The sequence below is a fragment of the Juglans regia genome, chromosome 9, assembly GCF_001411555.2.
Source record: "Juglans regia cultivar Chandler chromosome 9, Walnut 2.0, whole genome shotgun sequence".
Lineage (NCBI taxonomy): Eukaryota > Viridiplantae > Streptophyta > Magnoliopsida > Fagales > Juglandaceae > Juglans > Juglans regia.
The window spans coordinates 798048-825829 of record NC_049909.1 but is presented as its reverse complement, the minus strand read 5'-3'; the positions used below and the strand labels follow the sequence as shown (position 1 = coordinate 825829).

Below are 27782 nucleotides of genomic sequence, written 5' to 3'. Positions count from 1 at the left end.
AACCTGTGTGGAAGTTTCCTGTTAACTTGCTGAGATTTGTAATCAAATCTCACTGTGGTAGTCCCAACTACCATTCCCCCCGAATGGTAGATTTTGTTACAGGATCTGAAGGAGAATCGGGAATCGACCAACTGGAAATGGTCGACTAAGCGACGATGCGATGTAGGTGTTAATACAGTAGTTACCTCAGATTACTACTTGTATTTGTAGAGTTCAATCTCCATCACTCTTTTGATCACAACCATATGGATTAATATTGTGATCTCAGTTGTTTAGTATGTCATTATGTATGAAGTATGTTTTAAGTATTTGGGATATTTCGGTTTGGTGCATAGTATTGCTAAAAAAAAATTATCCGCTGCGAATATTGCATAATGCTAGATGCATGTTAGGAATATTGCATCTTATATGTCATGAACGGGGGCAGGTAACCTTGTGTTGCATGTCTCGACGCTTCAAATGTCTGTCCGATCCCAAGCGGAATTTGCGGGCGTCACACCGACACTCAAGACCAATCATATGTAGCACTCCAAATTTAGAAGCCTTGCCTCCGGGAAATAATTTACAAGACGAGGTGGACCCAAATGAATCAACTCAGGCAGTAGGAGGTGTAGGCGTACAAGAGTGCATGGAAGTAGCATAGGGTGGAGAGGGGAATATTAATACAGGTAAGCCTTTCATAGTACTCATAACTTATGCATCTTTTGTGATCAATTCATAAAGGAGTTAAATTGGAGAATTTATTTTGTCTTGTATTCACCTTTATTTTAATTCTTGATTTAACTCCATACATTTTCGAGATATAGATCCACCTATTCAGAAACAGGGTCGAGGGACTGTGCGGGGCACACTATTTGAACGCCTCCGGAAGGTGGGTAAGGTTCTTTTGGATATAAAGGATGGCCATCGGGGTCCTTCGTGCGAGAATGCCTCCATCTTCACTGGTCGAGTTACATGGATCGTTAAAGTATATGCTGACATGAGGCATGAAAGTTGGAGTTACGTTCCTGAGGAGGAGAAACAAGAGCTGGTTGATCGGGTTAGGGTAGGAGAGTTATTTTATAGTAACCAATTAAAATGTAGTTGTTGAATAATTTCGCTTATAGTGAGTTTGCTGAAAATATGTAACAACAATCAAAACTAAACTTGCAGGCTGATTTTGTATTGAATTGGGTTAAAGACAACCATCGGGAAATGGTTGTGTTGCATTTGTCCGACAAGTATAATGCATATCAGTATGAACTGCACAAAATCTACCAAAAATATGGATCGCATGAGGAGGCCATGCGTGGTGGGACACCCATGGTGGAGAAACTTGTTTGGGAGTTGCTTTGTGAGAGGTGGGCAAGCAAGACATTCAAGGAATATATGCCTTAAATTTCAGCTTCAAGTATGGCTATCCATGATTGTCATATTTTTTTTGGGATTTGTGTTAGCTGTGATATACATTTATTCATATATATATATATATATGTATAGATATATATACTGCTACTGCATTAAATTACAGCAGCAAATGTGAAAAATGTTTATACATTTTTCTGGGTAAAAAATGCAGGAAAAGTCACGAAGGAACATGTCAAATAGGCAAAAACTAAAGGTGAATCATACCGGCGGGAGGAAATCCTTTGTAAGGATTTTGGAAGAGAAGGTTTGTGTCTTTTATGATGTATTTAGTGAGTATTATATATACGAAGAGACTTGAATATTAACATATATGGTTAATGATGTGTGTCAGAGGGAGACAACACCAAATATGGTCGATTTCTATAAACAAACACATTGGTCAGCACGGAAGGGGAAATTCTTGAATGTCACAACTAAACACAATTATATGGGAAATACTTGTGTTTGCAATAACTTGTGTTAGACTATAAAGTAGATCAAAATTAACAGGGTATTTGATTTTCTTTCGAATTATTTTCAGAATATCATGGTGAAGAGATTGAATGAAAAAGATCCCGAGGAGGACTATGATGAAGCGGCTGCTAACATTTTCAAAGACGTGTTAGGGTTCAAATCAGGGTACGCACAGGGGATGGGGCACATGGTCATTTCTGACCCCTCTCCTTCAATGAAGAAGAACAAAGCTTTATGCATCTAGCGGAGGAAAATGAACGAAATAAGAGTGACGCGGAAATGTATAAGGCCAAACTAGACCAGATGATGGCTGATATTGTGGCTTTGAGGAGGAATTCTTCTGAATACGAGAAAGAAATGAACTTTCGAGTATCGGAGTTGGAGCAAAATACTGAGTCTCATAGAGAGACTCAACAGGATGCTTAGGTGTCCCAAGTCCAGTATAAATTTTTTGTGGACTTCTTTTGTGGATGTTTTTTGTGGATGAAAACAATCCAATGCCCATTGGGGTTTGTAGAAATGCTAATATTTTCCTATTTGCAGTGAATACAAGTTTTTGTTAGGTTGGGTATGTTAGAACCAGTGCAGGCTAATTAACAGGAGTTTTGGTCATGCCTCTTTTTGCTAGCATTTTGTAATGGGAACATGATATGTAAGTCACATAATTTTGAATGTCTTGCTGCTTCAGAGAGACTTGTGGTTATGAATGGGTAATTCCTGGCTATAATTTGTGTATATAATTCAGCTAGTTTTGTGGACTGTGTATATAATAAACCAGACCACTTTTAGGCTAATTAGATATTTGATTTCATTGTATGCAGGTTTAAGCTGTCTCAAGTATAACTATGGGGATTTCTTGATGGAAGGATAGCACAATAGTTGGTGGAGATATAGTAAGTTAAGGTTGCTGGCAACATTCGCATTGGAAGGATTTGATAGCAGTAAGTAATAATTTTTCAGCCCATTTTCTATTTTTTATTCAAGTTAATCATGCTTGTCTACATGGTGGATGACTTTTCATAGTACATCCTTAGTTGGCACATACCTGAAGGTGTTAAGGTGCAGAATGGAGGTTGGTTATTGTTATTTCCATCTTTTTATAAGACTATGGTTCTCAAGTAGCTTAGACCAACTTCAAACTAGTTGGATATGCACTCTGGTCAAAATATAACTATATTTTGGTCTCTCTCAGTAGATATAATGTTCACATGTTATATTGAGGTTGTAATTCAAATATACATCTCGGACATATGCATGGTAGTAAAGTTTTCATTATATATAGATGTGTATATATATTGATAGTTGAGCACAAGTTACATGAGACTAATGGCTGTGTAAAAAAGATATAGTTTCGTAACTTTATTCTATCATCCCATTAATATTAGCCTTGTGGTTATTATGTTGATGATGGTAGGTGTTAGAAAATTAATGATTGGTTGTTATTGACATTTACAAATACTGAACTGAAATAATTTTTAAGCCAATGGATGGTTTGGTTGGTTAAAACTAGTTGGTTTGTAGGGGCACCAAGCTCAAAGACCATTCCATGATTGGTAGATATTACCTGCATTAAGTCACCCAGATTATCCATGCATGTGATTTGTTTTAAGACATTTGGTCCATGCATGATGACTTATCAGCCATGAGAACCATAACTAATTGTCAAGAAATATGTAGTGACAGGCAGGACCAAGTATTCTGCTATAGCAGAATAAATTGAAGAAATCATCATGTATACGTCACTAAGTATTTAAAATAGCATAACAATTGGTAGATATATATATATATATATATATATATATACACTTTCATGCTTTATATGAATACAATAACTTATTACTTATCAAAAAAAAGCATATATATCTACCAACTTGCTCGAAATTAATTTGAAATTCTCCTCCCACGACATTTGGCATTTTCCATGCATGACCCTAGGATATTCTTTTTGGGAAGCCTCATGATTTGTGATTAATGCACTATGAAAATAATTAAATCTGTATACAACATGTTACAGCAATTATCATGTTAGAACAAAACTTATATGGATAATTAAGCCTCATTATTTGTGATTCAACTCTTGATATCATTAGTAAGCTTCCCAACCCATCTCACTTCCTTGGCCATATAAGTATTATCGATGGACATAGTTCTCATCAGAAACATTTCCCATCAATACCCAACATGAATGGCCAAACTTTGGAATTGTTGTATGAAATGAAGAGAGATTCAGAAGAAAGACGTCAGCTTTAATTTGGCTAGTTCTATAATATAATTGTTAACTATTTTAATTTGCCTTTGGTAATGGCTATTGTAATGTTCTAGCTACTACCATTTCCTAAATAAATGTTTTCTATTGGCTAATACAATTAAGCATGGCTGACAATTTGGTTCGGGTGGATTTTAGGACACCATGCTTTGTGGATCAAGAGGGGAATATTAATGATGTTTTCAAAAAAGAAGATTGTCTCAATGAATTAGCATTACTGTCACATGAGAGGTTTACTGCAATGATGTCATTTAGTCCCAAGGCTGCATATCATCCATGTTGTTGGGCTGTACTTTGGTTATATTTGCTCTATTCATTATATTTTGATGGTCTTAATTGACTGGTTAACCTAGTGGACAGAATTGTAAAGTACAATATTAATTATGTATAATATATGTTACCAACTTTGGTGGTTTGGTTGGTTATTTTTTTGAGTGTTGGTTACATTTGTTGATGAATTATTGTGTTGAGAGAGGTTCAATACAGGCCTATTTGTGGGATAAATGTAGAAAGTGACTATATTTTTGGTTGGATTGTTTGTGGGATTGATTGGCAGGAAACCATTTTTTTTCATAGTGGCAGACATCACTTCGTGCAACCGATTTACGATGAGTTGATTTGGTGGGAAAACAGGTATAATGAAACGATTGTATTTCCCACGACTATTATTCCTGGGTAATTAACTTTTTTGACGTATGGCGTTGATGGAAAATATAAAAACAAAACTGAGTAAAAAATGATATTCTCACCGACAATTGTAATGAGAAAAACTCTTTTGCCATGCAATAATACCTGTGGGATATAGTAATGATCGCTTTTGCTACAAAATGAGGTTAACCGGGAAAAACCATTTACAACCACTTCAGTTCATAGCAAGTTATCTTTTTCCACCAGTTGATAGTGGTGGGAATACCCTATTTCCATCAAAAGTCACTATCCGGAGTAATTTTTTTCCTTGAATGAATTGGTGTGTAAAACTTATAATACATGACTTTTGTCACGAAGTTCACTTATGGATATAGGAGATTTTCCACGAACTATTGCCATGGAGGATGACGTTATTATTGACCACGAATTGATGTTAGTGAACTTATTTGTCACGAAATTAAAATGCATTATCCACCATTCATGTCATGGCGAAAAGGGTGGTTTTACCGATGAAATCAAAAATTGGTGGAAAAAATATATTTTTCCACCCGTTTTATTCCGAGTCTCCCACGACAAAAATTAGTAGGAAATATTTCTTTTCTCAAAAAGTATACACTTTTTTCGACCGCACCCCCTCCTGGGAAAAACCAAGTTTTGTTGTAGTGGATATGAAGGAAATTGTATTGATAAAGTGGGTATTGTTCAAGGCACACCCAACCTCCAAGATGAACAGAAAATCCACATAACAATCTTCATAATCTCTCCCTCTGTATTCTCATGTCCCCCACCCCCAGGTCAACAAACTGTACCAATTAAGTCATTACACGTGGAAAGCTGTAATTGTATTAAAAAGGATAAAATAGTAAAAGCACGCTAATAAGAACTAAAGCTATCTTCTAGAACATGAAATTAAACGCTGCGTTTAGACTTCCTCATTTTCTCCTGATGTCTTCTTCATAAGCCGCTTCCAAGCTCATCTCCAACAATTCCTTCATGGCCCCAAACTGAGATCCTTCCCCACTGATGTGGCCCAATTCACGTAAGCCTCATAACATATTGATCAAATGGAAAGCAGAATGCAGCAACTCCATTTTGGATGTTCTTATTTTTTCAGAATCCGGAAGACATAAATAAATAAAAGGCAGAAGGCTAAACACGCACATTAGCAAGAAGGGATTTCCTGCAATGTCTCCACAAGAGTTACAGAAGCATTAGTCCATGGAATCTTGTAGCTGATCCGATTGTAGATTGATTTGAAGTAGTCCTACCTCATAGTGAGAGCTGATCATGTTTGTAGCAGCCAACTACAACCCAAATTTATGTTCTGACGGGTAGAAATCAAAGGAAACCAGATTAGAAATTAGTTGCCAGACAAAAAAGGAAAACAAAACAAATTAATGATGTTTTCGAAAGATTGTGTGATGGGTTCTCTGTTGTATAAAGCATGCTCCTGAGGGAGAGGAAAATAGTAGCGAAAGAAATCGATCGTAATAAGAACCTTGGTGAGCGACGATGAGAGAAAAGAGAGGAACGGTGAGGACAGTGAGAGGTGAACAGACTATGAATACCGTTGTATTAGCTAAAAATTAAATTCAATGAGTATTTAATTATTAAAACATAAAATATGTTTATATTAGATTAGTTAAATTTTAAATATTTAAAATTTGACTATAGTGATTTTTAAAAGTTTTTTTAAATTTGAAGATTACTATACATACATCAAATATATTTTTTATTAATTATTTCTCTCTCTTTCTTTCTATCACATATTTTATCACAATTAATATATTAATTTGACTTAGTGATATATTAATTTAATAAGAACATAATTATTAATTAACATATAATAAGTAGAATAGTAAAATATGATAAAATTAAAAAAATTAATAATTAAAAAAATTAAATATTTTTGAAATTATTAGTTATTCATTGTCATATAATAAATAAATGTATAATCTAATGTGGAGATTTGATGTGAATAACTAAAACCAAATTCATCTTATATTATTTTATTATTATATAATGAAAAAATAGCTATTTCAATGTAGAGATATATGTGAATGGAATAGTCAAAAGTCAAATTTCTCTTATATTCATCAAAATTGTCTTTTAATTTTAGCTAATCCAATGAGAGTGTTCTAAGAGCTTGAGAGTGAACTTGAAGGGAGAGAGAGATCAAAGGCTTGAGAGCTTGAGAGAGAGATTTCAAAGAGAGAGAGAGAGAGAGAGGAACGGACTGAGGAAAGGGTAATGATACACTTACATGTCTTTTACTATTATTTTATTATTTAACTTTTTTTTCTCTTTATTCTTTAAATTTGGATTAAAAATCTCAAAACATGACTTTCTTGCATAATCTATAAAAAAATAAATTCAATCTATCAACATAATCATGTAATTTAATTAAAAATAAATTGAATTGCATAACCTAAAAAGGTAAATTTTTATAAAATTAAATTTATTTTTAATTAAATTAGACGATTACGTTAATTGATTGTTTTTATTTTCTTCTAGATCATACAAGAAGATCATGTTTTAAAATTTTTAATTTAGATTCAAATAACAAAAAAAAAAAATTAACCAAGTAATAAAGTAGTAGCATAAGAGGTGTAAAGAATCAAAGATATCATTATTCATGAGAAAAAGAGCAGCATGTAACGTGTGAGGCAACCCATGGTAAATATCATGGATTAATGATGTGCCACCCTCCTATTGGGGGTGTAAAATGCCCAAAAGCCGCATCTGATTTTAAAATAAACTCTAAAACATAATTTCAAAGATTTTAGATTGCCGATAAAAAGTAAATCCAAAGAGCAAATATTGCCGAAAAGACAAGCTTTTGGCAACAAAAATTCGGCAATAAAGGTTAATTCAACAATAGCCAAGATCATTTAAATCAATTAGTAACACCTTTGTTTTTCACTTAAGAATCAAGGATCGAATCTCTCCTTCTTATATATAAAAAAAATAAAAAATAAACAAATAAAAAAAGATTAATTCAAGAATAACAAATCACTAAAAAAATTGTTTTGGTGAGAAAAGCATGCCAAAAGAATATAATTCCAGCTACAAAACTCGCCGGAATATGAAAGGTAATTGTAGCGATATAAAATCGCTGAAAAATTGTACCATTTTGCGGCGACTTTCACCTCACTTTGGCAAAAAAATTTGTGGCAAAAATTTTTGTCGGAAATAATGTCTTATTTGTGATAATTTTATATTTTCACTGGAAAATAGCATTTGAGACCAAACTATTATTGCAACCACTCCACGACAATTAAAAATCGTTTGAAAAATCTTTTGCCGCTAGTTTTGTGATTTTTTTCGACAATTTTGATCCTCGGAAAGTGACTTGACATGCAATTCTGTAGTGTGAGAGAGGGATTTATTATCATTAACCAACTTCACATTCTTTTAGCATATCAGGTGCTTAATTATCTATTTTTCTCCTAAATTTGGTTATTCTTTCATGCATTGATCTTGAAAATATTTTAAGATAATGTCAAAGTTCTCATAGTGAATATCTATTTTTCTCCTAAATTTGGTTATTCTTTCATTCATCGATTTTGAAAATATTTTAAAATAAAGTCCAAGTTCTGATATTGATTATCTAGATTTACTTTTAGAATTAAAAGTGTTAGATTGTAAAGTACATTTAATTATAAAATATATCTGACATATCATATCAAGTCATGTTTAGTTATAAATTTATTTTGTGAGATCTCTATGTAGATTTAGCATTTCTCAAATCATATATGTGTTTGACTAGGGTACAAGAAAGATTGAATATATTAGCCATTTTTATCAATAAAAAATAATGTATAAGCAAATCATGGACACAAAATAAATTGATAAATGTAAGAATATTTATTGAATTTCTATAAGAGTAATTCTAGATATAATTTTAGAATGTATAAATCTGCAGACTTCTTTTGAAAAAAGTAAAGCCTACAATAAAAATATAAAATTTTCACATAGGTCTAAAATTGGCCCACTTTTTTTAAATTAAATAATTATATGAGATTTGCACATTTTAGAACTATATGTACAAATCATTTTCATTTCTGTAAAAAAGAGGAAGACGACCTTACTCTTAGAGTTTTTCCATTTTGTTGAAAATGATGAATTTATCATTTTTTATTATTTTATTTGAAAAAAATGGTAATTTTATAAAATTAAAATTCATTTTTTAATGGAATGAAATGATTATATTATTTAATAACTTTTAGAAACATTTATAGTGCAGCAACTTAGGTCAACTACCTAAAATGTCAAGACATTTATGAGAAAAAGTAATGTTACATACAGTCGTGGAATGTGCAAATGCCGTACAGTCGTTTTGAAAAAAAATAAAATTATTATTAAAAAATTAATTTTTTTTTATGTAGGTCTCATATTTATTCACTTTTTTCAAAACGACTGTACGACACTTGCACAATCACAATTGCAAGAATCATTTCCCTATGAGAAAAAGGCAGCATGTTTATTAATGCAGCATCGAGATATCTTCGAGGAAGGAACTACTTTTATAATTTGCTGCATTTGAAGGATTATCTTTCTCATCGTCCACTCGTATTGAATATTCAGGCCCATAGCTGCGGTCGTAAGCTTTCAAGAAAGGAAGAAGAATGGTGCTTTAAAGAATCCTAGTTAGAAAATATTTCACAATTTTGAGAAAAGGAACATGCAAGCTTTTCCGTTGATGAGCTAAAAAGTCTGAATTTGGCACCAATACGTTTTTACCCATTTTATAGAGGAAATGTACATAAACATACCCTAACATTGATGAAATGCATCCAACAGAAAAATAAGTTAAGACCATTAACAGTATCAAAAATATATGCTAGTCACCAAAGTTGGGTCCCCGACAATTTTTTTTTTTTTTTTTACTTAGTGATTAAGGAAGAATTTTTTTAGTGATATTGTGAATTTTAAAAAAAAAAATTGTTTAAGAATATTAAAAAAAAAAGATGAAAAATAAATAAATAAATAGCATTTTTAATCTTATCAGGATGGGTCTTGTGCTAGCACTGCTCTAATAGTATAAGATATTGCAGGACATCTTGGTCCTTCCTGTTACTTTTTTTTTTCCCTCTCTTTTTCTCAAACATCAATAAACTAAAAGAAGCGGTGACGGTCGATTCAAAGTGATGGAAAGTTTGTCATCTGTCATAACCATAACTTATTAGTAGGAAAATTATTATTTGTGCAGCAGTTTTAAGATGTGTAAGAATCATATACTCCCTTTAAAAATAGTGAGATCCACTAGAAAAAACTTATTTTTATATGGTAAGTTCTGCTTTTTTCAAAGGAAAATGGTTGTTGAACCGAGGAATGTGATTGACAATCTTGACCGATTATATTTTTAATTTTTTGTTTTTACTTAATGGTTAAGAATAACTATTAGTGAAGTGGTTTTTTTTATTTTTTTAAAAAATGTTTAAAGATGTATAAAAATGGTTGAAATTTTAAAAAATTAAAAAAAAAAAAAAAAAAAAGAAGTAGATTTACACTTATCATTCGACTTTCTCGATCAGGATTGTCAATCCAAGTAGCATTTTCCTTTTTCAAAAGGTTTGCACGAGCTAGCTAGATTATTCTCATAATTATCCTAAAGACAAATACCTATTATTCTAACAACTATTCAAATAACATGATAAAGAAATGTGGATTCAGAAGTCTCCAACCCTATAACCTCCTTAAACACCGTTTAAAACAGAGCATAGTGTGAGCGGCACACGCTAGCAAAAGCTGTGCATGGTTCTCACACGCCGTACTATTTGCATCATCGGCCTCCAATCTTCTAGAAACAACTTTTGCCGCCCCTCCACAGCTCTGATGCAGTGGCCCCACACATCAATATAGTGGCTTGTGACACCGATGAATAGTTGGCAACCCTTCTTTTTCGACTCTGAATATGTTCATGTTTTTCCTAAACAAGGATATGGTGGTAGTGGACTTAGAATCTCCAACTAACACGACAAAATGGTTGCTTGCAAGGCCTTGGTCGTCACCGTCAGTCCACTCATTATAGAAAACTGGTAGCCGCAAATACATTTTTATTCAATTTTATGGTTGTAATGTATCTGCCAATTGCCAACATATTCAACTTTATAATTTTGTATTAGTTTTTAATGGGGGGTTGTGATGCTATTTAATTTGTTATGACTTAGTCAGACCATTTTCACACTATGGATTGCAACGCTATTTATAGAAGAATGTATCTATGATAGTTTTGTAAATGGAACATTTTTTTTTTTTTTTGTATTTGCGGCGAATTATGTTACTCTTCAGAACTTTTTCTTTGTCGAAAATAACTCGTGGCGAATGCTAGTAGTTTTTTTGCGATGAAAATCCATCTTTGCAAATAACTATTTGTGGGAAGAACATCTTGCATATAATTGGTTATTTGCACCTGTTTTGTTTAATTTAAAACTAGCAGGCGAAAGGAATTGGAAAAAGAAATATATTTCGTTGATCAAATACTCATACAACATGCATAAAATAAAAATAAATCCGGTCCAATATAGCAGACATCTGTCGATAGAACATCAAAAAAAAAAAAATCATTACGGTTATGATATTCAGATAAAATTGTAAAAACAATACCAGAAAGTACCAACACCTTACAACCTATTATGAATGGAACTATGTATGCATGCTTTTTGAAGCGTAACACCTAGAGCCTAGAAAACAGGCAGCAATTTAACCACGGCTTACTGTTCCCCTTTCAGGTAGTCCTATTAAGAAAACATCCTACAACTATAATTCAAAGCAAGGGTACAAACAACATAATGGCAAAGGTTTTACTAAATAAATTAGGGCTACTTTACTTTACACAGGAAGAGCCTCTCCTAAGGATTCCGGAGCACCGCTACTACCATTGAGCACCGTCACATTGCCATCAGAGTCGACATCTACGATAACTGAATCACCCTCTTTGATCTCCCTTGCAAGCATCTTCTCTGCCATGCTGTCCTCCAGAAGTCGCATTATAGCTCTTCTCAGAGGCCTTGCCCCATAGCTTGGGTTATACCCTTCCTCAACCACTCTATCTCTGAACCTCTCTGTCACTTGAAGCTCTATCTCTTTGACCTTTAGCCTATCAAAGACCTCTTTCAGCATAATATCGGCTATATCCTTCACCTCGAGCTTTGTGAGCTGCCTAAAGACGATCATCTCATCCAATCTGTTCAAAAATTCAGGCCTGAAATATTGCTTCAGCTCCTCAGTCACCAAGCTCTTAATTCGATTGTAACTGCTATCTTTCTCATCATAATCAAGATCAAATCCTATTCGGCGGCCTCCTTTCTCAATTACACTGCTTCCCACATTGGATGTCATTATCAGAAGAGTATTCTTGAAGTCCACCGTTCTGCCCTTGCTATCTGTCAACCTTCCATCCTCAAGAATTTGGAGCATCATGTTGAATACATCGGGATGGGCCTTCTCAATCTCATCAAAGAGTACCACGGTGTAAGGGCGGCGCCTAACAGCCTCGGTCAGCTGGCCCCCTTCTGTATAACCAACATAACCAGGGGGTGAACCAATTAGCTTGGAAACCGTGTGTCTTTCCATAAATTCACTCATATCAAGCCTAATCATGGCTTCTTCAGAGCCAAAGTAGTAAGCAGCCAATGCTTTTGCAAGTTCGGACTTCCCCACACCAGTTGGACCTGAAAAGATGAAACTGGCAATTGGACGGTTGGGATTCTTGAGCCCAACACGGGCCCGTCGAATAGCACGGCTTATGGCTTTGACTGCTTCATCCTGACCAATGACCCGCTTATGAAGTGTCTCTTCCATCTTGAGGAGGCGATCAGATTCGTCTGTGGACACTTTCTCAACAGGAATGCCAGTCCAAGAGGAGACAATATGTTGAATATCCACCTCAGTCACAATAGGACCTGCATCCCCAGCCTCACTCTCTGCCTTAGTCATTTCCTTACCTTTGTCCACAAGAGTTGATATCTGTGCTTTAAGGTCCATTTCTCTATCGCGTAACTCTCCAGCCTGTTCAAAATTTTATGTATTGTCAGCCAAGGTAATCCAATGAAACATAGCAGGCTTTATGAATTAAATATCTCAAACATTCCTTAGTGTGACGATCACTTACAAGAAAATACAATTCCACCATTCAGAAACTCTGAGACATTCACTATGCTCACAATCCTGATATAATTTTGTTTCTCAACAAATAATTATGGTTACATTTTCAATAAGGTTTACCACCTTCAGCAAAACCAGTTGCAATATGTGCAGTCCTCTAAACACTGAACCACACAAAACAATGCGACCATACTAAACCACAGATCAGTTTGTACCTTCTCAAAGTCTTGACTGCGAACAGCTTCATTCTTCTCCTTCGTAATCTGCCTGAGCTCTTTCTCAAGCTCTCTAGCTTCTTCTGGTAGCTGTAAGGGCATATCAAGTTCCCCATCAAAACAAAGAATGAAAGGAAGACGGGATGGATAGTGCCAGAACTGACATAGGGATAATACCTGTGCATGACGAAGACGAACCCGAGAACCAGCTTCATCAATCAAGTCAATTGCCTTATCAGGCAGAAAACGGTCACTGAAATGTACAGAATAATATGTTAAAACTAATAACTAAAATGGAAGAGAAAAGTAACCAGCAGCAATGTTAATGTTAGACAGGTACAACCCAAACTTTTGAGAAATTGCTGTCCTCAATTATGTAGAACACTTCCACATTAAAAAAAAAAAAAAAAAACATATCAGCACCAATAAATATTTGGAGCGTGCATCATATTTTAAAAATTAAGAAAAACACTAATAATATAAAAATAAAAATTCATTAAAACAAAAAAAAATCTAAAACTAAATTTCAATTTAAATTTTTTTTTATAAGAAACTGTCAGGACACGGAGGAAGAAAAAGTTTCAATGTAAAATAAATAACTATGTTTTTCTTATGAGTTGTATTCTTGTTTAAAGAAAGTCATTTTCTGATACCTATGGAGTTTTTTTTATACTTTTTTTCTTAAATTTTTAAATTAACTAAATCCTAAAACTGATAAATGATTAAATTATTTTATTATTATATTTCTGTATTTTTAAAATATGATGCACAGGTGTCAAATATCTATTGGTGTTGATCCAGTACTTTAACAGTTGACTAACGGAATAGTGACAATAACTAATTTGATCAAAATTGAAAGTATAAGGAACATAGATTTTACAATTAAAACTTAGGAACTAATCTGTCTAGAGGCAAACCACATGAACTATTTTAGTATTTAACGCTATAAAATAGAATTGAGTTTGCTCAATACCTGGTGACTATACCACATCGATCACAAAGAAAGCATATTTTTTATAATTGTTTTAACTTCTGAAGAGGAAAAGGACAAAAAAAAAAAGTAGAATGAGGCAGGAGCAATTGCAGTTCAAATGCTAGAAGTATGAAGTCCAGCAGAAAAGCTGTCTACCAAGCACATTGGATGGAGAAATTCCAGAAATAAAATACTTTAATGCCAACCCAGATATGTACTGGTTTAAATAATTACTCTTCAATTTCTTTTGAAGACTCATCAGCCGGTGTCCAAAATTAACATATGAAAATCTTTACATCAAATATCACACCAATATATATATATATATATATATATATATATTTACATAAGCTTCCCAGTGATAAGTATGAAAAAATGGAATCATTTAAAAAACCACAAACCTGATGTACTGGTACGACAGCTGTGCAGCAGAAACAAGAGCTTCATCCGTATAGCGGAGCTTGTGATGAATCTCATACCGCTCCCGAAGCCCCTTCAAAATCTGTATGGTTTCATCAACAGTTGGCTCAGGTACTTTTACTGGCTGGAATCGTCTTTCCAATGCTGGGTCCTTCTCAATGTGCTTTCTATATTCATCAAGTGTTGTGGCTCCAATACACTGCACCAAAAGAGATGAAACTGACAATTGAGACTTTCCACTGCATATCCAAGATATATATATATGCATTCGTAAAAGCTAATCTGGTCATACTAATAGACATTAAAGGAAGCACATTGTGCCAATTCACTTTTTACTAAATCTTCTTAACAATCAACGTTCGGGATACTTCAATTCCAACATTTGCAATCATTGATAATGGGCCAGAATGCAAAATCCTAACAAAGATAGAAACTCCCGACAAAGGCAAAGCAAAGCTAGTTCAATCTGACTACAGTTAAATCTCTAGTGATATTTGAAGCTTGTGACTTCATTTGCACCTTTTGCATAATCAAACAAACAAAAATAGATAATCTAGATAGAAAATCCCATAGCAGTGACGATCAGTCACTGGCCCCATCAAGAACGGTATTATGGAAACAAATTATATTCCTCTACGAAATACAAAATCTGACAGTTCAGAAATTAAAACCAGTTAAATAAACAAACAAAACTAGTCATGTCAACCTCGATGGCCAACACAAGGCAACCACTCTAGACACCAAGAGAAATAGACACCAGATAGGCACCACCTAATAGATAGGATACAATCAATCTGAAGCTCAAACCTACAACACATACTGCTTGCACCTCCCAGCGACCACCAATTTATAGTTGTATTGGCAATAGATAATATGAAGGCACCAGAGAACTCTTCTTCATATAAAAACTTAAAGAATAACAAAAATGCATTCATTAAATTCTCTTTTAGGTAAAAGATCACCTGCAGTTCACCTCTAGCCAAAGCTGGTTTCAATATGTTTGCCGCATCAATTGCTCCTTCCGCTGCTCCCGCTCCAATTAAAGTATGTACCTCATCTATAAAGAGTATTATCTCATCACTTTGTTTGATTTCCTCCATGAGCTTCTTTAATCTTTCCTCAAACTCTCCACGATATTTTGTGCCAGCAACAAGAAGACCCATATCCAAGGTTATCACCTATGGTCAACAAAAGAGAGAACATATGTAATTAGATTTTTTCACAATATAGAGCTAACAAAAAGCAAAGAAAGCTTCTTAAAATGTTCCACCCAATGTATCAAGGAATTTTGAAATGAATCTAGTGTCCATGTAAAAGTAAGGTCCAAGCCCATCGATTTCATGAAATGTTGTATGAAAACACTACACACAATCTACAATTTACATAGTTTCCTCCTTCACAAACTTATGCATCGCCGATCGGTCACTGGGTAAATCTATAAGCAGAGAAACGTACAAATTAGATGACAGACAGTTTTCCAGATAGGATTCTTCATGTACAGGATAACACTGATATTCTCTGTATGAACATGTTGCACTACTTTGCTAGTTGCACCAAACCATCCAAGAACCTAACAGGGATGCTCACCTTCTTCCCCTCTATTGTTTCGGGAACATCACCGGTGGCTATCCTTTGCGCAAGCCCCTCTGCGATTGCTGTTTTACCAACTCCAGGTTCTCCAATAAGACAGGGATTGTTTTTGGTACGCCGGCCCAAAATTTGGGTCACACGTTCTATTTGCTGCTGCCTTCCAACAACAGGATCCAATTTACCCTGTAGAACCAAGAAAAAGAGATTAGAAACAACCCTCTAAATGAAATATATATGTGTGTATATATATATATATATATAGAACACATGTATACACAAAGGAGATGAAAGAGTTGGGTAAACTACCTCCTCTGCAAGCTTAGTCAGATTGGTGCCATACTCCTCCAGTGTTGGCATCTTATTGCCACTGCTTCCTCCACCAACACCAGCACCAACAGCTTCAGTGCTTTCACCAACCATTCGAATGACCTGGCCCATTGCAATTAAAATTTTCTCACGGTTAATTTCTCTTCAAGGAATAAAATCAAGGAATTCTCAAAATAAAAAAATGTGTTTGATGAAGATGAAGATGAAGATGAAGATGAACATGCAGTGCTTACCTGGGTGCGGATGTTGCTTGGGTCAGCACCTAAGTTTTCAAGAACACGAGCCGCTACACCCTCACCCTCACGAAGCAGCCCCAGAAGCAAGTGCTCGGATCCAATATAGTTATGGCCTAAGATCATGAAACTTGAGTTTTTCAGAAATGTTAAGATTATCTCTTTTTTGGAGAAGTAGAAACCTTAAAATTATCCTTACGAAGCCAGTATTTACTAATCACAGAAATACATTTCAAACCCTGAAACCCATTGGAAAACTGATTCAAGAAAGTGGAAGTTGGTTCCAATCACATTCTAACTACAATCTAGCTACTAGTACCCAAAAATTGATAGACAACAACCAATCTATTTGGTATAACTCATGTTAATGAGACAACAATTTGAACCATACTTCCTACAGCTAAAATCTGTCCAGTTCAGCAGGAACACGCAGTGCAAATGAACGTGAGCTATGGTTTTACGCAAAAAACCTTCCCGCAAAAGTTTGGGCTTTTCAAATTGAAGCATAACACTTCGCTCACCAAGATTCATGTTGACACATAAAACCACATCAATTGCCAAAACTACTACATGTTATAGCTCAATGGGGAAATGAAAGCAGGGGGAGAAAGATAAAGGAAGATAAAAACTTGAAAGTAACTGTTCTAAAAAAAACATCCCACAGTTCATCGTCACAAGGTCTAAAGCTGTTATAAAAGAAATATAGGAATTACTTATTAAAAAAAGAAATAAAGGAATTAAGCACAAAATAAAAAGCTACCAAGTTGGCGTGCTTCCTCCAGCGAGAGTTCCAAAACACGCTTCGCACGAGGAGTGAATGGAATCTCCACAGCAACAAACCCACTACCCCTCCCAATTATCTTTTCCACTTCTACTCGTGCATCTTTAAGATTGATTCCCATAGATTTAAGAACCTTTGCAGCAATTCCCGTTCCTTCACCAATGAGACCCAACAAGATCTGCTCTGTGCCCACAAAATTATGACCAAGCCGTCTAGCCTCCTCTTGAGCAAGCATAATTACTTTAATTGCTTTTTCCGTGAAGCGCTCAAACATTGCTCTAGCTACACATCTGCTACCCCTTCCACGCCTAGAATTGATTAAAAATTTAACCTCAGCGTTAAAATCTAGCCTTGGTCTCACCATAGTATCTAGAGCATTATGACTTCGCAATCCTGAGAAGCTTCTCAATCTCAATCCCGGAGCTTGTAAACTAGACATCATTCTGACACTCCTTTTTTCTTTTCCATTTCTAGATCCTTTAGATAGGCTAGATCTCTGGCTAGCAACTAAACCAGAAATATTAGCTGACTGAACCAAAACCCTTGCCATGATGCCAACCAACTACCCTGCATATCAGTTAACACGTCAGTCTAACACACAATGGGCAAAATAACAAAATTTCAAAATTCCAAGCTTCAAAGGAAACGTTCAAGAAGAAATATAGAGCATCCTCCCAGCATACACCAGAGTTCTCAAAATTATGAACCAACAGCCAGTTTATTCACAAAACAAGATGGGAAAAAAATACACTTCATAATTCAGAATTACCAATCAAGGTGCTTTTGACAAATTGCTGTGTCTGTAAACATAGGCATTTAAAACACATATGGAACAAACTATCTAAATCATGATTTTCAATCTAGCAATTCTTCGGAAATGAACAGGGAAAATACCATAGCTGACGTTACACTGGAAGTAGCAGAAATTGTACTGCTGACAAAAAAAAAAAGAAAAAAGAACAACTCTGTATAGAGAGATAAAGATGAACATATTTTTTTTCTCAGAATATAGATGAACATATTAATTAAGGATCAATAAATAATATATGACTCTAACGGCTTTACAGACAAGTCAATCTCCAGCCAACTGAACCCAGCGAGGTAATTGGGTGACAATAACCACATATGGACTTGCCTATTATGCGAGGTAGTTGGAATCCCATTTCTAGCTAAAAAAAATATTCCAAATCGAACTTTTTATTCATGAGGTTCATGCATTCGTCGGATCATGTGTCTCAGAAACTAACAAACAGCTCCCGATAACGATACTTGAGAAGACGCAAAAATAGATTCCACGCAATGAATTCGATTTACAATCAAATTTTTGTTCACGAAGGCACTCTAAACATATATAAATATACATAGGAACTTCGGAAACTCCAAACCACGTTATAAATACAAGTAAATCAAAACCCAACAAAATAAGCATCCACCAAAACTAGGACAACCAACAAAAGAAGGAAGAAAACAAAGCTCAAATAATAACCGATAAAACGATAATTACACAGCAAACAAATTACGTATAAGCATAACCATGACACACAAAGATACGGAGAGAGAGAGAGAGAGAGAGTTCGCATCAATCCACGAGTTATTACATATCAATCAGATGAGCCGAAATTCGAAAATTAGAGACCCGATGAATTAACCCCGAAAACCCTAATATCTAATGAAACAAGTACCAGATTGATAAGCGCTCACCACCTAAACCCTCAAAGTGAAAACGAGGTTCTAGAAATGAAAGTTTAAGAGGAACAAAGAGAGAAATAGAGAGACACCTTGAAGGTTTTCGTTCAGGCAGAGAGGAAATGGTCGGCCAAAGTGAGAGATGAAAGATAGAGAGACGGATAGATAGATGGACAGACGGATGATAGAGGAGTAATTTATAAACGAGGCTACACCATTTCTCATACACCCCTCTCCCACCCAATCATTAAATGAACCACACCAATCTCACGGCTTCTCCCTTTAGGCGACGGTTCGGAATCGTCCGATCCAAATACAATTTGCGGTCAAAGCATTCTGCATAAAGTAGTGGGGCCGCCAGCCTTATCTGTAAGTCAATGCGAATCGTGTTCCAATCCTGTCCCTTCATATTCTTCCTGCTGACGATTTCACCCTTACCTTGTACGTCTCTATTGGCCAGTTGCACAGCTGGCAAAAACGCTCTCAACAAGTGGCTGTAGGATATCTATCTTGTTTCAATTATAACTTAAAATTAATACTAAATATTGTTTTAGAATACCTAAATTTCACATAGTTTTTTTTTTAATTCATTCTAAAAGAGTTTTTTAATATATAAATTGCATGTGTGTTTCAGTTTTTAAAGGAGATTTTACAAATTTACATGTAAGAATTATTTTTTAATTTTTAAAAATCCTTAAATATTATAAGATTTATCTTTTTCCGATTATGAGGTGAAGTATTCATTAAAGATTGGTTTGGATTTAGAAATAAGATGAGATGGTTTTAAATAAAAGATGAAAGTTGAAAAAAATATTATTAGAATAAGTTGAATTGTTTATTATATTTTATGTAAAATTTTAAAAAAAATTATAAAAATAAGATAAGATAAAATATTTTTCGAATCCAAACGAGACGTGACAATGCTTTTACTGTATATACACACGAGGTGAGGTGCAGTTCTAAATAATCTTCCTTTGTAATATCTTCTCCAATAATTGGAGAGAGAGAGAGAGAGAGAGAAAGGGGCAAAGATTACTAACGAAATGGATGTAAAGGAGAAAGGTGTAGACTTGTAGCTCGTAAGGCCTCTTAAGTTTTGGGGAAAAAATTCAAAGGATAAGGATTGTATGAGCATAGACAAATATAAAATAAAAAATATCAACTCAAGAGATCAATGGGTTCATCTTTTTGGCCTTCTTGTCAACTTCACCACCACATACATTATTTTCTTTTTAATTGTTTTTTGTGAGTGTGAGGTATTATTTTCTTTTCCTAGCTGCTGGGTTCATGCATGGGCTCCAGACCTTAATGGACCTGAGAAAGGGCGAAATCATCAGGAAATCATGGGTTCTTACTCAGTTAAGTTAAGAACTAAGAAGACGTGGCACGAATTGAGACGACAACCTTATTTTTGCGTTGTTTGATACTTTGGCAAGGAAATATTAGCTTTGCGTGTAGTAGTTTATTTATAGATATATTATTAATTAAAGGAATAATATATGTTAGTGAGTGTGTCAAATCAAATCAAGTTATATCTGAAGAATCAATTGGTTTGCTCGATTATCATTGGTATTTTGAGGAAAATAAAATACGCATATTTTTTAAGTCCAAGGAATAAAGCAACTTATGTTAAGAGGTATAACTACTGGACAAGTAAACAACATTCCTTTCAATTCTCATTGTGTCCAAAACATAGGCCCAATTAAACCCATAGGCGCAATCCAATCCAACCCAAGTCAAGTTTAGACCCGAACTAACAAAAAAGCCAACCCAACCCAACCCAACCGACTATAGAGAAGTTTGGGCGGACCGAGCCGGACTTCTTTGTATCTTTATCTAGTTTTATATCAGCTTGGACCCTACCCTGTAGTAATTCATGTGATGTCTTAGCCCAGATTACCTTTCTACAGGTCTCATCATGGACTGAAATATCCCTACTAAATATGCTGACCGACCAAAGTGCCCCTTGATACAGTTTCAAAGTTGGGCTAAAATGCTTTTGCTATATATTGGAACGAACTAAATTACCCATACAACGAATAAAACTTGAGAGAAACACTCATTGTCCAAATCAAACCATCCAACTAGAAATCTTTAGAACCATTGACAACCAAAAATCTTCACAACCATAAAGCAACCGATCACGGAAGAGACACAAACCCACGATGGTATCATCAGTATAAGAAAACCAGACCAATAACAACACCGTGGGTCTCAGTTGACTTGGCTCTTCAATCAACAATCTATGGACTTCCAAAATCTCTTTCATGTAGCTTGGCAAGGAAACTTGAGGATGCATAGACCAACGGCAACGACAAGACCATGGGTCTCTATTGCGAAGGCATTGTATGTGCGTATACAAACACAGAGAGAGAGAGAGAGAGAGAGAGAGAGAGAGAGAGAGAGAGAGAGATCCACCTTCTTGCTATTGGTGGAGAAAATTAGGGCATTGGTGATGGAGAGTTGTGATATCAAACGTCAACTTCCTTCATAAGTGAGCACTGCCACACAATAGCTCCAAATCAAAGCTTGGTTGTGTAGAGAGAGAGAGAGAGAGACTTCGGTAATATAGAGAAATACAAACAAAACAAGGAGAGATCTATAAGAAGATATCTATGCAAAATGACAATAGCGCCAACATAAATTATTTAATTACAAGACCAACTAAATGCATAGAAGTATGAAAGTAAGGGTAATTTCGAAAATGCATTTTGCCACCCTCTACTCGCTTGTTGCTGTTCAGGGTGCTCGCCTCGGATGCGAGCCTTTTGTTTGTGTGAGGACCATACCTATTCAAAGGAAGGAACTCCTTGTAAGTAGGCAACCCTGACTGAGGGAAGATTAGAAGAGTGATAGTTAAGCGTAAAGCGAGCGAAGTTCCAGTCAGGCAAACATGGAACAAACGAGTCGTAATACCGAGTGAATAATCAAAGGGTGAGGAAGACATCATGGTGAGCAAAGGCATGGGATGAGGAGTGCAAGTGAGCGAGGCAAGCATCACCTTGGATGAGTAGCGAACAAGGCGACCAAAAGGATGGGCATTCCACACTAAGTAAGTAAAGGGCAAGTAATCGACAACTCAACACAAGAGCTAGAGCTAGAGTGGCCAGTGTAACAGCCTAGCAGAAATTTATCCCAATTCAAGGGATAAATTTCTTTAGGTTTTAGGAACCTTGTGAAAACTCGAAAATTTTCACGAATCGACTTAATCCCATAAGTTTTAGTTTATCAGCATAATCAGTGTAGTCACTTACTAGGGTGTCATAAGTGCGATTTTAATTATTTGAGATACCTAGAAATGTCATAATGGGATATGGTCTACGTCATTAGTTTTGTTGGAATATTTAGGATTTTATAGCATGATAAAACCATTTCCAGTTTTTGGACGAAACGCCTATTCGAAAATGCGTTTTGTTTATTTCAAGAACTTCGAAATCGAATTTTAATAAACGATTTGTACCCTATAGTTAGTATGTATATTTAAGATTTTGCAATGCATAGTTTATTTTTACTTTTTTGGAGTGAATAACAACCTCGATAATAACACGAAGTGTAGTATTTTTAAAAACACAGTGTGGAAAGTCCAAATTAAATTAGAGAAGTTTTATTTTGATACTTGGCAAGATCTTAGCCACACTTGGTATATAGTATTGAACACTTGGCACCAAGAGGAACCAAGAGATGGAAATGTGAAGGAAATCAAGCGTTGAGATCATACCTCCTAAGCAAAATATTATTCCACCCAACCATCCATTTTGTACCAAACCAAAGAGAGTTTCAACCGCAGTGAAACTCTAAATACTTGGAATCCAATTGAAATCTCAAAAATCTGGTTGAAACTGAAACCCAAAACTTATTTCCAAACCCTAAATGGATTCGAAATCCAGCTTAGTGTTTAATTAGTTGATTAAATCACTTTCACATGGTATTAACCAATCAAGTTCATGTTATGACATCATTATTCAATCATTTAAACATTGAAAATTTTATTGGGCCAAGAAAAATTAGATTTTGGCTTGATAACAACTCAAACCCTAGCCAAAATGACTTTAAACCCTAAACCACTCGGTTAAGGCCCACGAAATTGAGCCACATTTGCAAGGCTTGTAGATGAAATTTTCCTCCATCCATGGCAAACCAGACTCTACCCAAAATAGCGCCAACTTGTACTTGATTTAAAGGCAAAGCCATCTCACTCACCAAGTCTCACACGACAGCTCTAGACAGCAATACCATGGGCTGGTTTTGCTCATTGTTTTGGACTGACAAAACCATCACTCAAGGTCATTCACAGCCCTCTCATCACTCCTCAATTGTGTAAGAAGGCTCCTAGTCCATTTTCCTTTCATGTCATCCATTTCCTAAATATTCTCTCAAACAGTTTTTCTGAGTCACGATCTCTTCATTTTCTATAACTGACAACTTATTTAAATAATTGAAAAATGTAGTAAAAATTAAGAATGGGATGGTATTAAATTATTTTCTATTTGGGTATATTGAAATTGTGGCTTTTTTTCTCTTTTTTTTTTTCCTTCTTCTTATGGATATTTTAAAGGTTTTATTTTCCTTGATGAAACCTTTTTTTTCCATAACTTTTTGAGTCTTGATGAATTCTTTATTGTAGAGCCCAAAATATATTTGATTTGTTAGCTTTGAAGACAAATAGTTGTCCTTCGAGTTTTAGAGTTCTCTATTAAAATTCATTTAAAATATAAAGAACATAAGTTCTATTCTGATGGTTAATTGAGTTGAAAATTGAAATAAATCAAGTACTTTCTTTTTGCCTTTTCTTTTATTTATGCTTTTTTAAATACTACACTACATACACTTTAAGTTTATTTTTAATATAGTAATTTAATCATAAATTTTTGGTATATTTTCACCTAAATAGGAAGAGTCTGTTTGGCTTCATGGGTAATACTTAACAGTAAGGCCAGACGTTAATGCCAGCCAAGCGAAAGGAGAGCAGTGCGTCCACGCTAAGGGCGGGAGAGGTGGCAAATACTTCTGGATGTTTCCAACTTTTAACACGTTCAAATTCATGGTAAAGCATATTGATGTTTCCAATCCTCAAACGGAGCTGAGAAAATGAGCAAAGTAAGAAAAAGAAAGAAATATTTGGTGAAAATTTGATAATTGGGATAAAAAAAAAAAGGGCAATTATTTCAACGACGATAAAAGGTTGACTACAGATTTTCAGTTAAATGCAGTTGTGATTGAGGACTAACTTCCAGCCTCCTAATTTACTAATTCAAGAGTAATTGCTTAAACTTGACTCGTAACTTTCGAACTACATCATTCCATGGACACCAGCAGAGTCCAAAAGTACTGCTTTGATTTGCTCAGGATGGACGTCCTGCCCTTCCTTGCATTGCTGCAAAATAGGGAGCAAGTTAGCCATTATCATCATCTTAAAGTTTCAATTTTCATGTTGTTTTCAATGATGAATCCAGCAAGGATGGAATACAATTTGCAAGAGCCGGAGATTATATGAAAGATCCAGTTGAATGAATGGCATCAAAAAATTTTTTAGCATTTCAGGGATCTGGGTTTTAAATGCCAGCCGAAGAACAGAGAGGAACTCTACCTCAGCTCGGAATATATCCATAGCAAAGCCATTGAAACAGCTTATGACAGCTTGTTGGATGTCTAATCCAAGGTTATCCAGAGCCCTCATAGTGGAGAGCAAGAGACCAGGCCTGCGCCCACAAAACATGTGGATGTTTACAGCTCTTCCTTCTCGCAACCTAACTTCCACCTGTGCCCAGAAAAGCGAGAACTGTATTACTGAAAGTAAGTACACCATAATACAAAAAGACATTAATGAATTCATCCCATCTGCGTTACTAACAGAAAGTAAAATCCATACTAGTAGATTTTTCATCACATATAGAGGCTTTTACCCTTGCAGCTTGGCTATTTGGGCTGGGCAACGAGCTGGGAATAAGCTCTTCCTTGATATGGCTGGGTAGGGCAGGTGGAGTGGGGGTCAAAGGGTGGAAACTTGTGGTAGGTGTCAGTGAAGAGCCAGGAGTGGTCGACTCCAATTCGTTATGGAGGTCATTAATCCTTTGCAGTAGTTCTTTCAAGTATTCGATTGCGTCACCAAGGATTGAAGCCCGATCCATCTGTCAATACAAATCATATTAGACAATGTAATGAGCAGTAACAGTCTGTCTTTCACTCAAGTTGGCTCAAAATTTGATTAATTGCACCATGAAGTTATGCCATTAAACCTTTCAATCCAAATTAATCTTTATGGGAGCCTACTTACTTTCTCCATTCCAACCACTGGACTATCTGACTATAATTTCAACCATACTGGATGCAAGGTTCAATCCGGTAGTGCACTTGAGAAAGGACTCGGAATCAAATATACTTACAACTGTATCAATCTTTCTCTTTAAACATACAATTGCTAATTACAACATGAACCATTATTGGCCAACATATTTTGTTTTCCATTATAAATGGTGAATTTTCAAATCCAGAAGCTAGATTCCTTCCATATAAGAATTTCTGAAATGGGGCCTATTCCTATAAGACTAAAAAAAGTAGTGAATAGCAGTGAGATTGTCTAAAGTGATCATCTCACTAACCAAAAAAATGACTAACCCCGACTTTAAATTCACCTGGCTATAAAAAACCTCCAAAGGATATAAATTCCATGAAAATATTTCTAACATAAAATTCAAACAGATTGGAGAGAGGCAAGATAAAGAAAAATGGGACTCAAAAGGGAAGACAGGAAGTGGACATCAAAGACGAGACGAGAGCTCTATCCTGCTTTTTCTGTTCATCAAATGAATAAAATTATTTTTAATAAAAAATAATATTTGTTACTGCCTACGCATTACGTGATAGAATAGATTGTTTTCCTGCAGTGGTCCGAAAAATTATTGTGGAAGAAATGTAGAACAATGCCGGGTCCATGTTCAATTCAATGAACCTCGTAAAAAAGAAAAGGATGCTACATATTCAAACCTAAAAACAAATGTCATTTTTAAATCCAAACAAAGAGAAACTGATGGTTGCATATAAGAAACTACAACATAAACAACTTACTTATTATACTCAAAGTCACGAGAAAAACACAGCGAAAAAAACGCTTACTTTGCTAATCTTGGGAACCACGGACCTCAGCAAGTATAATCTATCATTAAGTTTCTTCCGGCGGCGCCTCTCGGCCATCAAATTCTTAGCAGGGAGGCCTTTCTTCTTCCCCTTTTGCTCTCCTCCACCGGTAACCGTACTAGTGGCGTTGGAGCTATTCCCGCCGGTGTTCTTGGCATTGCCCTCCGCCTTATCGTTCTCCATGAACTCATCCGAATCGTAATTCAGACCAGAGCCATCAAAACTAGCATCTTCCACATCATCCCCATTGCTCAGTTTCCTCTTTCCCTCGCCCGGTTCATGGGTTTCTGTCTTCCCCTTATCTCCCTCAACCGAAGTCGAAATCGACAAATTGCCGCCACTATCCGCTATGTTTTTCCTTAGAGCCGCTCTCTTTTGGAAAAGAGTGGGCTGCGCGCCCATTGAAGGGAAAGACTCGAGGGGTCTCAGAATCTTAGACCTGTTCATAAACAGGGCATTCCCAGAACCCCCATCGAAAGCCTTAAACCCCACGAACCCAGCACCTGTTTCGGGAAAATTTGGCAGACGAAGTTGGGAGTCCGAGCATATACTGGGAGCATTAATCTGAGAATTGGTGCTCAAATCGGTGAAGTTGCTCAAAACCCCACCTCCCCTGTTCAGCAGAGTGGAAGCATTGGAAGTTTGGGCTTCAAGAAACCCAACCTCGCATCCCAAATCAAATCCATTCTCTAAAGGATTGCTCGAGAGGCCGTTAATTAGCGAGGACAAAGTGGGCTTGGGAGGCAAAAAGTAGTTCACCTGAGAGGGGTCGAGATTGGTGAAAACAGAGGAAGATGGAGAGCAAGAAGAGGAGGAGTCCACTGGGTTTAGCAATAGATTGTCTGGGTGGTCAGCAAGGTTGGGAGAGAAAGTTAAATCTCTGATATCAGTGTGGCTTTGGAGAGTATTATTGGCCATATTATACCAGTCGTCTTCGATTTCAAGCATGGACTTGAAGGTGGAGAGCGAACCCAAGTCGTGCTCGTTCTTCTCTGCCACACCGCAACTGTTGCTGGTGTTAGCGTCGTTGGTGGTTCTGGCCCACGAAGCAGGATCATGGTCCTCTCTATCATCCATCCAGACGCCGTTTACTCTGGACAGCATCTTGAGGTCTTTCTTTCTTATAGAACGAGTGCTTCAGTGGGTTTCTCCGGAGGGATTTTTCTCCGTAAACTGAAGGAAAATGAGGTGGTGACTGGTGGGGATGGGCGTTAGAGCAGCAAGGAACGGGAAAGAAGAAGAGGAACGTTGTAGAAGGAAAGGGATTTGGCTTTTTTGTACCTACGATTTTGGTTTTTATAACTCGAATTTGCGACACGCTGTTCTTCAAGTAACGTTTCACTATTTCCGATGAAATTTTTATTTTTATTAAAAAAAAAAAAGTAATGTGAAACTGACAGGGTTCTGATACCATACTAAATGATCGATAGATAAGAAATATTAAATAAATTTTTATATATTATTTTTTAATCATTTGATTTCATAACAACGTGATATTTGATGAATAATAGTAAATTAGAAATAATAGAATGTATTTTAT

At 35.6% G+C, this 27782-nt stretch overlaps 3 protein-coding genes across 4 annotated transcripts; 1 reads left to right on the top strand and 2 right to left on the bottom strand.

Annotated features, from left to right (window-relative positions):
• Nucleotides 1–479: 479 nt before the first annotated feature.
• Nucleotides 480–2545, top strand: LOC109003056. The gene is made up of 5 exons (XM_018981022.2): nucleotides 480–668; nucleotides 807–1045; nucleotides 1153–1390; nucleotides 1559–1651; nucleotides 1928–2545. Exons 3-5 carry the CDS (start codon nucleotides 1226–1228, stop codon nucleotides 2102–2104), a joined length of 435 nt encoding a protein of 144 aa, XP_018836567.1. The 5' UTR covers nucleotides 480–668; nucleotides 807–1045; nucleotides 1153–1225; the 3' UTR covers nucleotides 2105–2545.
• Nucleotides 2546–11320: 8775 nt separating this feature from the next.
• Nucleotides 11321–19312, bottom strand: LOC109003075 (chaperone protein ClpC, chloroplastic). Of its 2 annotated transcripts, none has more exons than XM_018981050.2 (10): nucleotides 19201–19312; nucleotides 17402–17989; nucleotides 16642–16757; nucleotides 16388–16510; nucleotides 16079–16264; nucleotides 15454–15669; nucleotides 14473–14690; nucleotides 13276–13351; nucleotides 13099–13188; nucleotides 11321–12787 (listed from the first exon to the last, which is right to left on the bottom strand). In XM_018981050.2, the coding sequence occupies exons 2-10, from the start codon at nucleotides 17970–17972 to the stop codon at nucleotides 11609–11611; spliced, it is 2775 nt and encodes a 924-aa protein (XP_018836595.1). In that variant the 5' UTR covers nucleotides 17973–17989; nucleotides 19201–19312; the 3' UTR covers nucleotides 11321–11608. The 2 variants fall into 2 exon arrangements, with proteins under 2 accessions (XP_018836595.1, XP_035550140.1); XM_035694247.1 differs by having other exon boundaries at nucleotides 17402–17984; nucleotides 19201–19266.
• Nucleotides 19313–24118: 4806 nt separating this feature from the next.
• Nucleotides 24119–27522, bottom strand: LOC109003084 (transcription factor ICE1). Its single transcript, XM_018981059.2, has 4 exons — nucleotides 26222–27522; nucleotides 25012–25236; nucleotides 24696–24866; nucleotides 24119–24482 (listed from the first exon to the last, which is right to left on the bottom strand). Exons 1-4 carry the CDS (start codon nucleotides 27344–27346, stop codon nucleotides 24399–24401), a joined length of 1605 nt encoding a protein of 534 aa, XP_018836604.1. The 5' UTR covers nucleotides 27347–27522; the 3' UTR covers nucleotides 24119–24398.
• Nucleotides 27523–27782: the final 260 nt, after the last annotated feature.

Bases quoted from the DNA above. Each gene is read 5' to 3' on its own strand.
- LOC109003056 (XM_018981022.2), top strand. From the start codon at position 1,226: ATGCATATCAGTATGAACTGCACAAAATCTACCAAAAATATGGATCGC. The intron at 1,391-1,558 runs GTATGGCTATCC...TAAAAAATGCAG, and splicing joins GCCTTAAATTTCAGCTTCAA to GAAAAGTCACGAAGGAACAT. The intron at 1,652-1,927 runs GTTTGTGTCTTT...AATTATTTTCAG, and splicing joins TAAGGATTTTGGAAGAGAAG to AATATCATGGTGAAGAGATT.
- LOC109003075 (XM_018981050.2), bottom strand. From the start codon at position 17,972: ATGGCAAGGGTTTTGGTTCAGTCAGCTAATATTTCTGGTTTAGTTGCT. The intron at 16,511-16,641 runs GTAAGCACTGCA...GCAATGGGCCAG, and splicing joins CAAGCAACATCCGCACCCAG to GTCATTCGAATGGTTGGTGA. The intron at 13,189-13,275 runs GTATTATCCCTA...ATGCCCTTACAG, and splicing joins TTCGTCTTCGTCATGCACAG to CTACCAGAAGAAGCTAGAGA.
- LOC109003084 (XM_018981059.2), bottom strand. From the start codon at position 27,346: ATGCTGTCCAGAGTAAACGGCGTCTGGATGGATGATAGAGAGGACCAT. The intron at 25,237-26,221 runs GTAAGCGTTTTT...TTGTATTGACAG, and splicing joins TGGTTCCCAAGATTAGCAAA to ATGGATCGGGCTTCAATCCT. The intron at 24,867-25,011 runs GTAAAAGCCTCT...TTCTGGGCACAG, and splicing joins CAAATAGCCAAGCTGCAAGG to GTGGAAGTTAGGTTGCGAGA.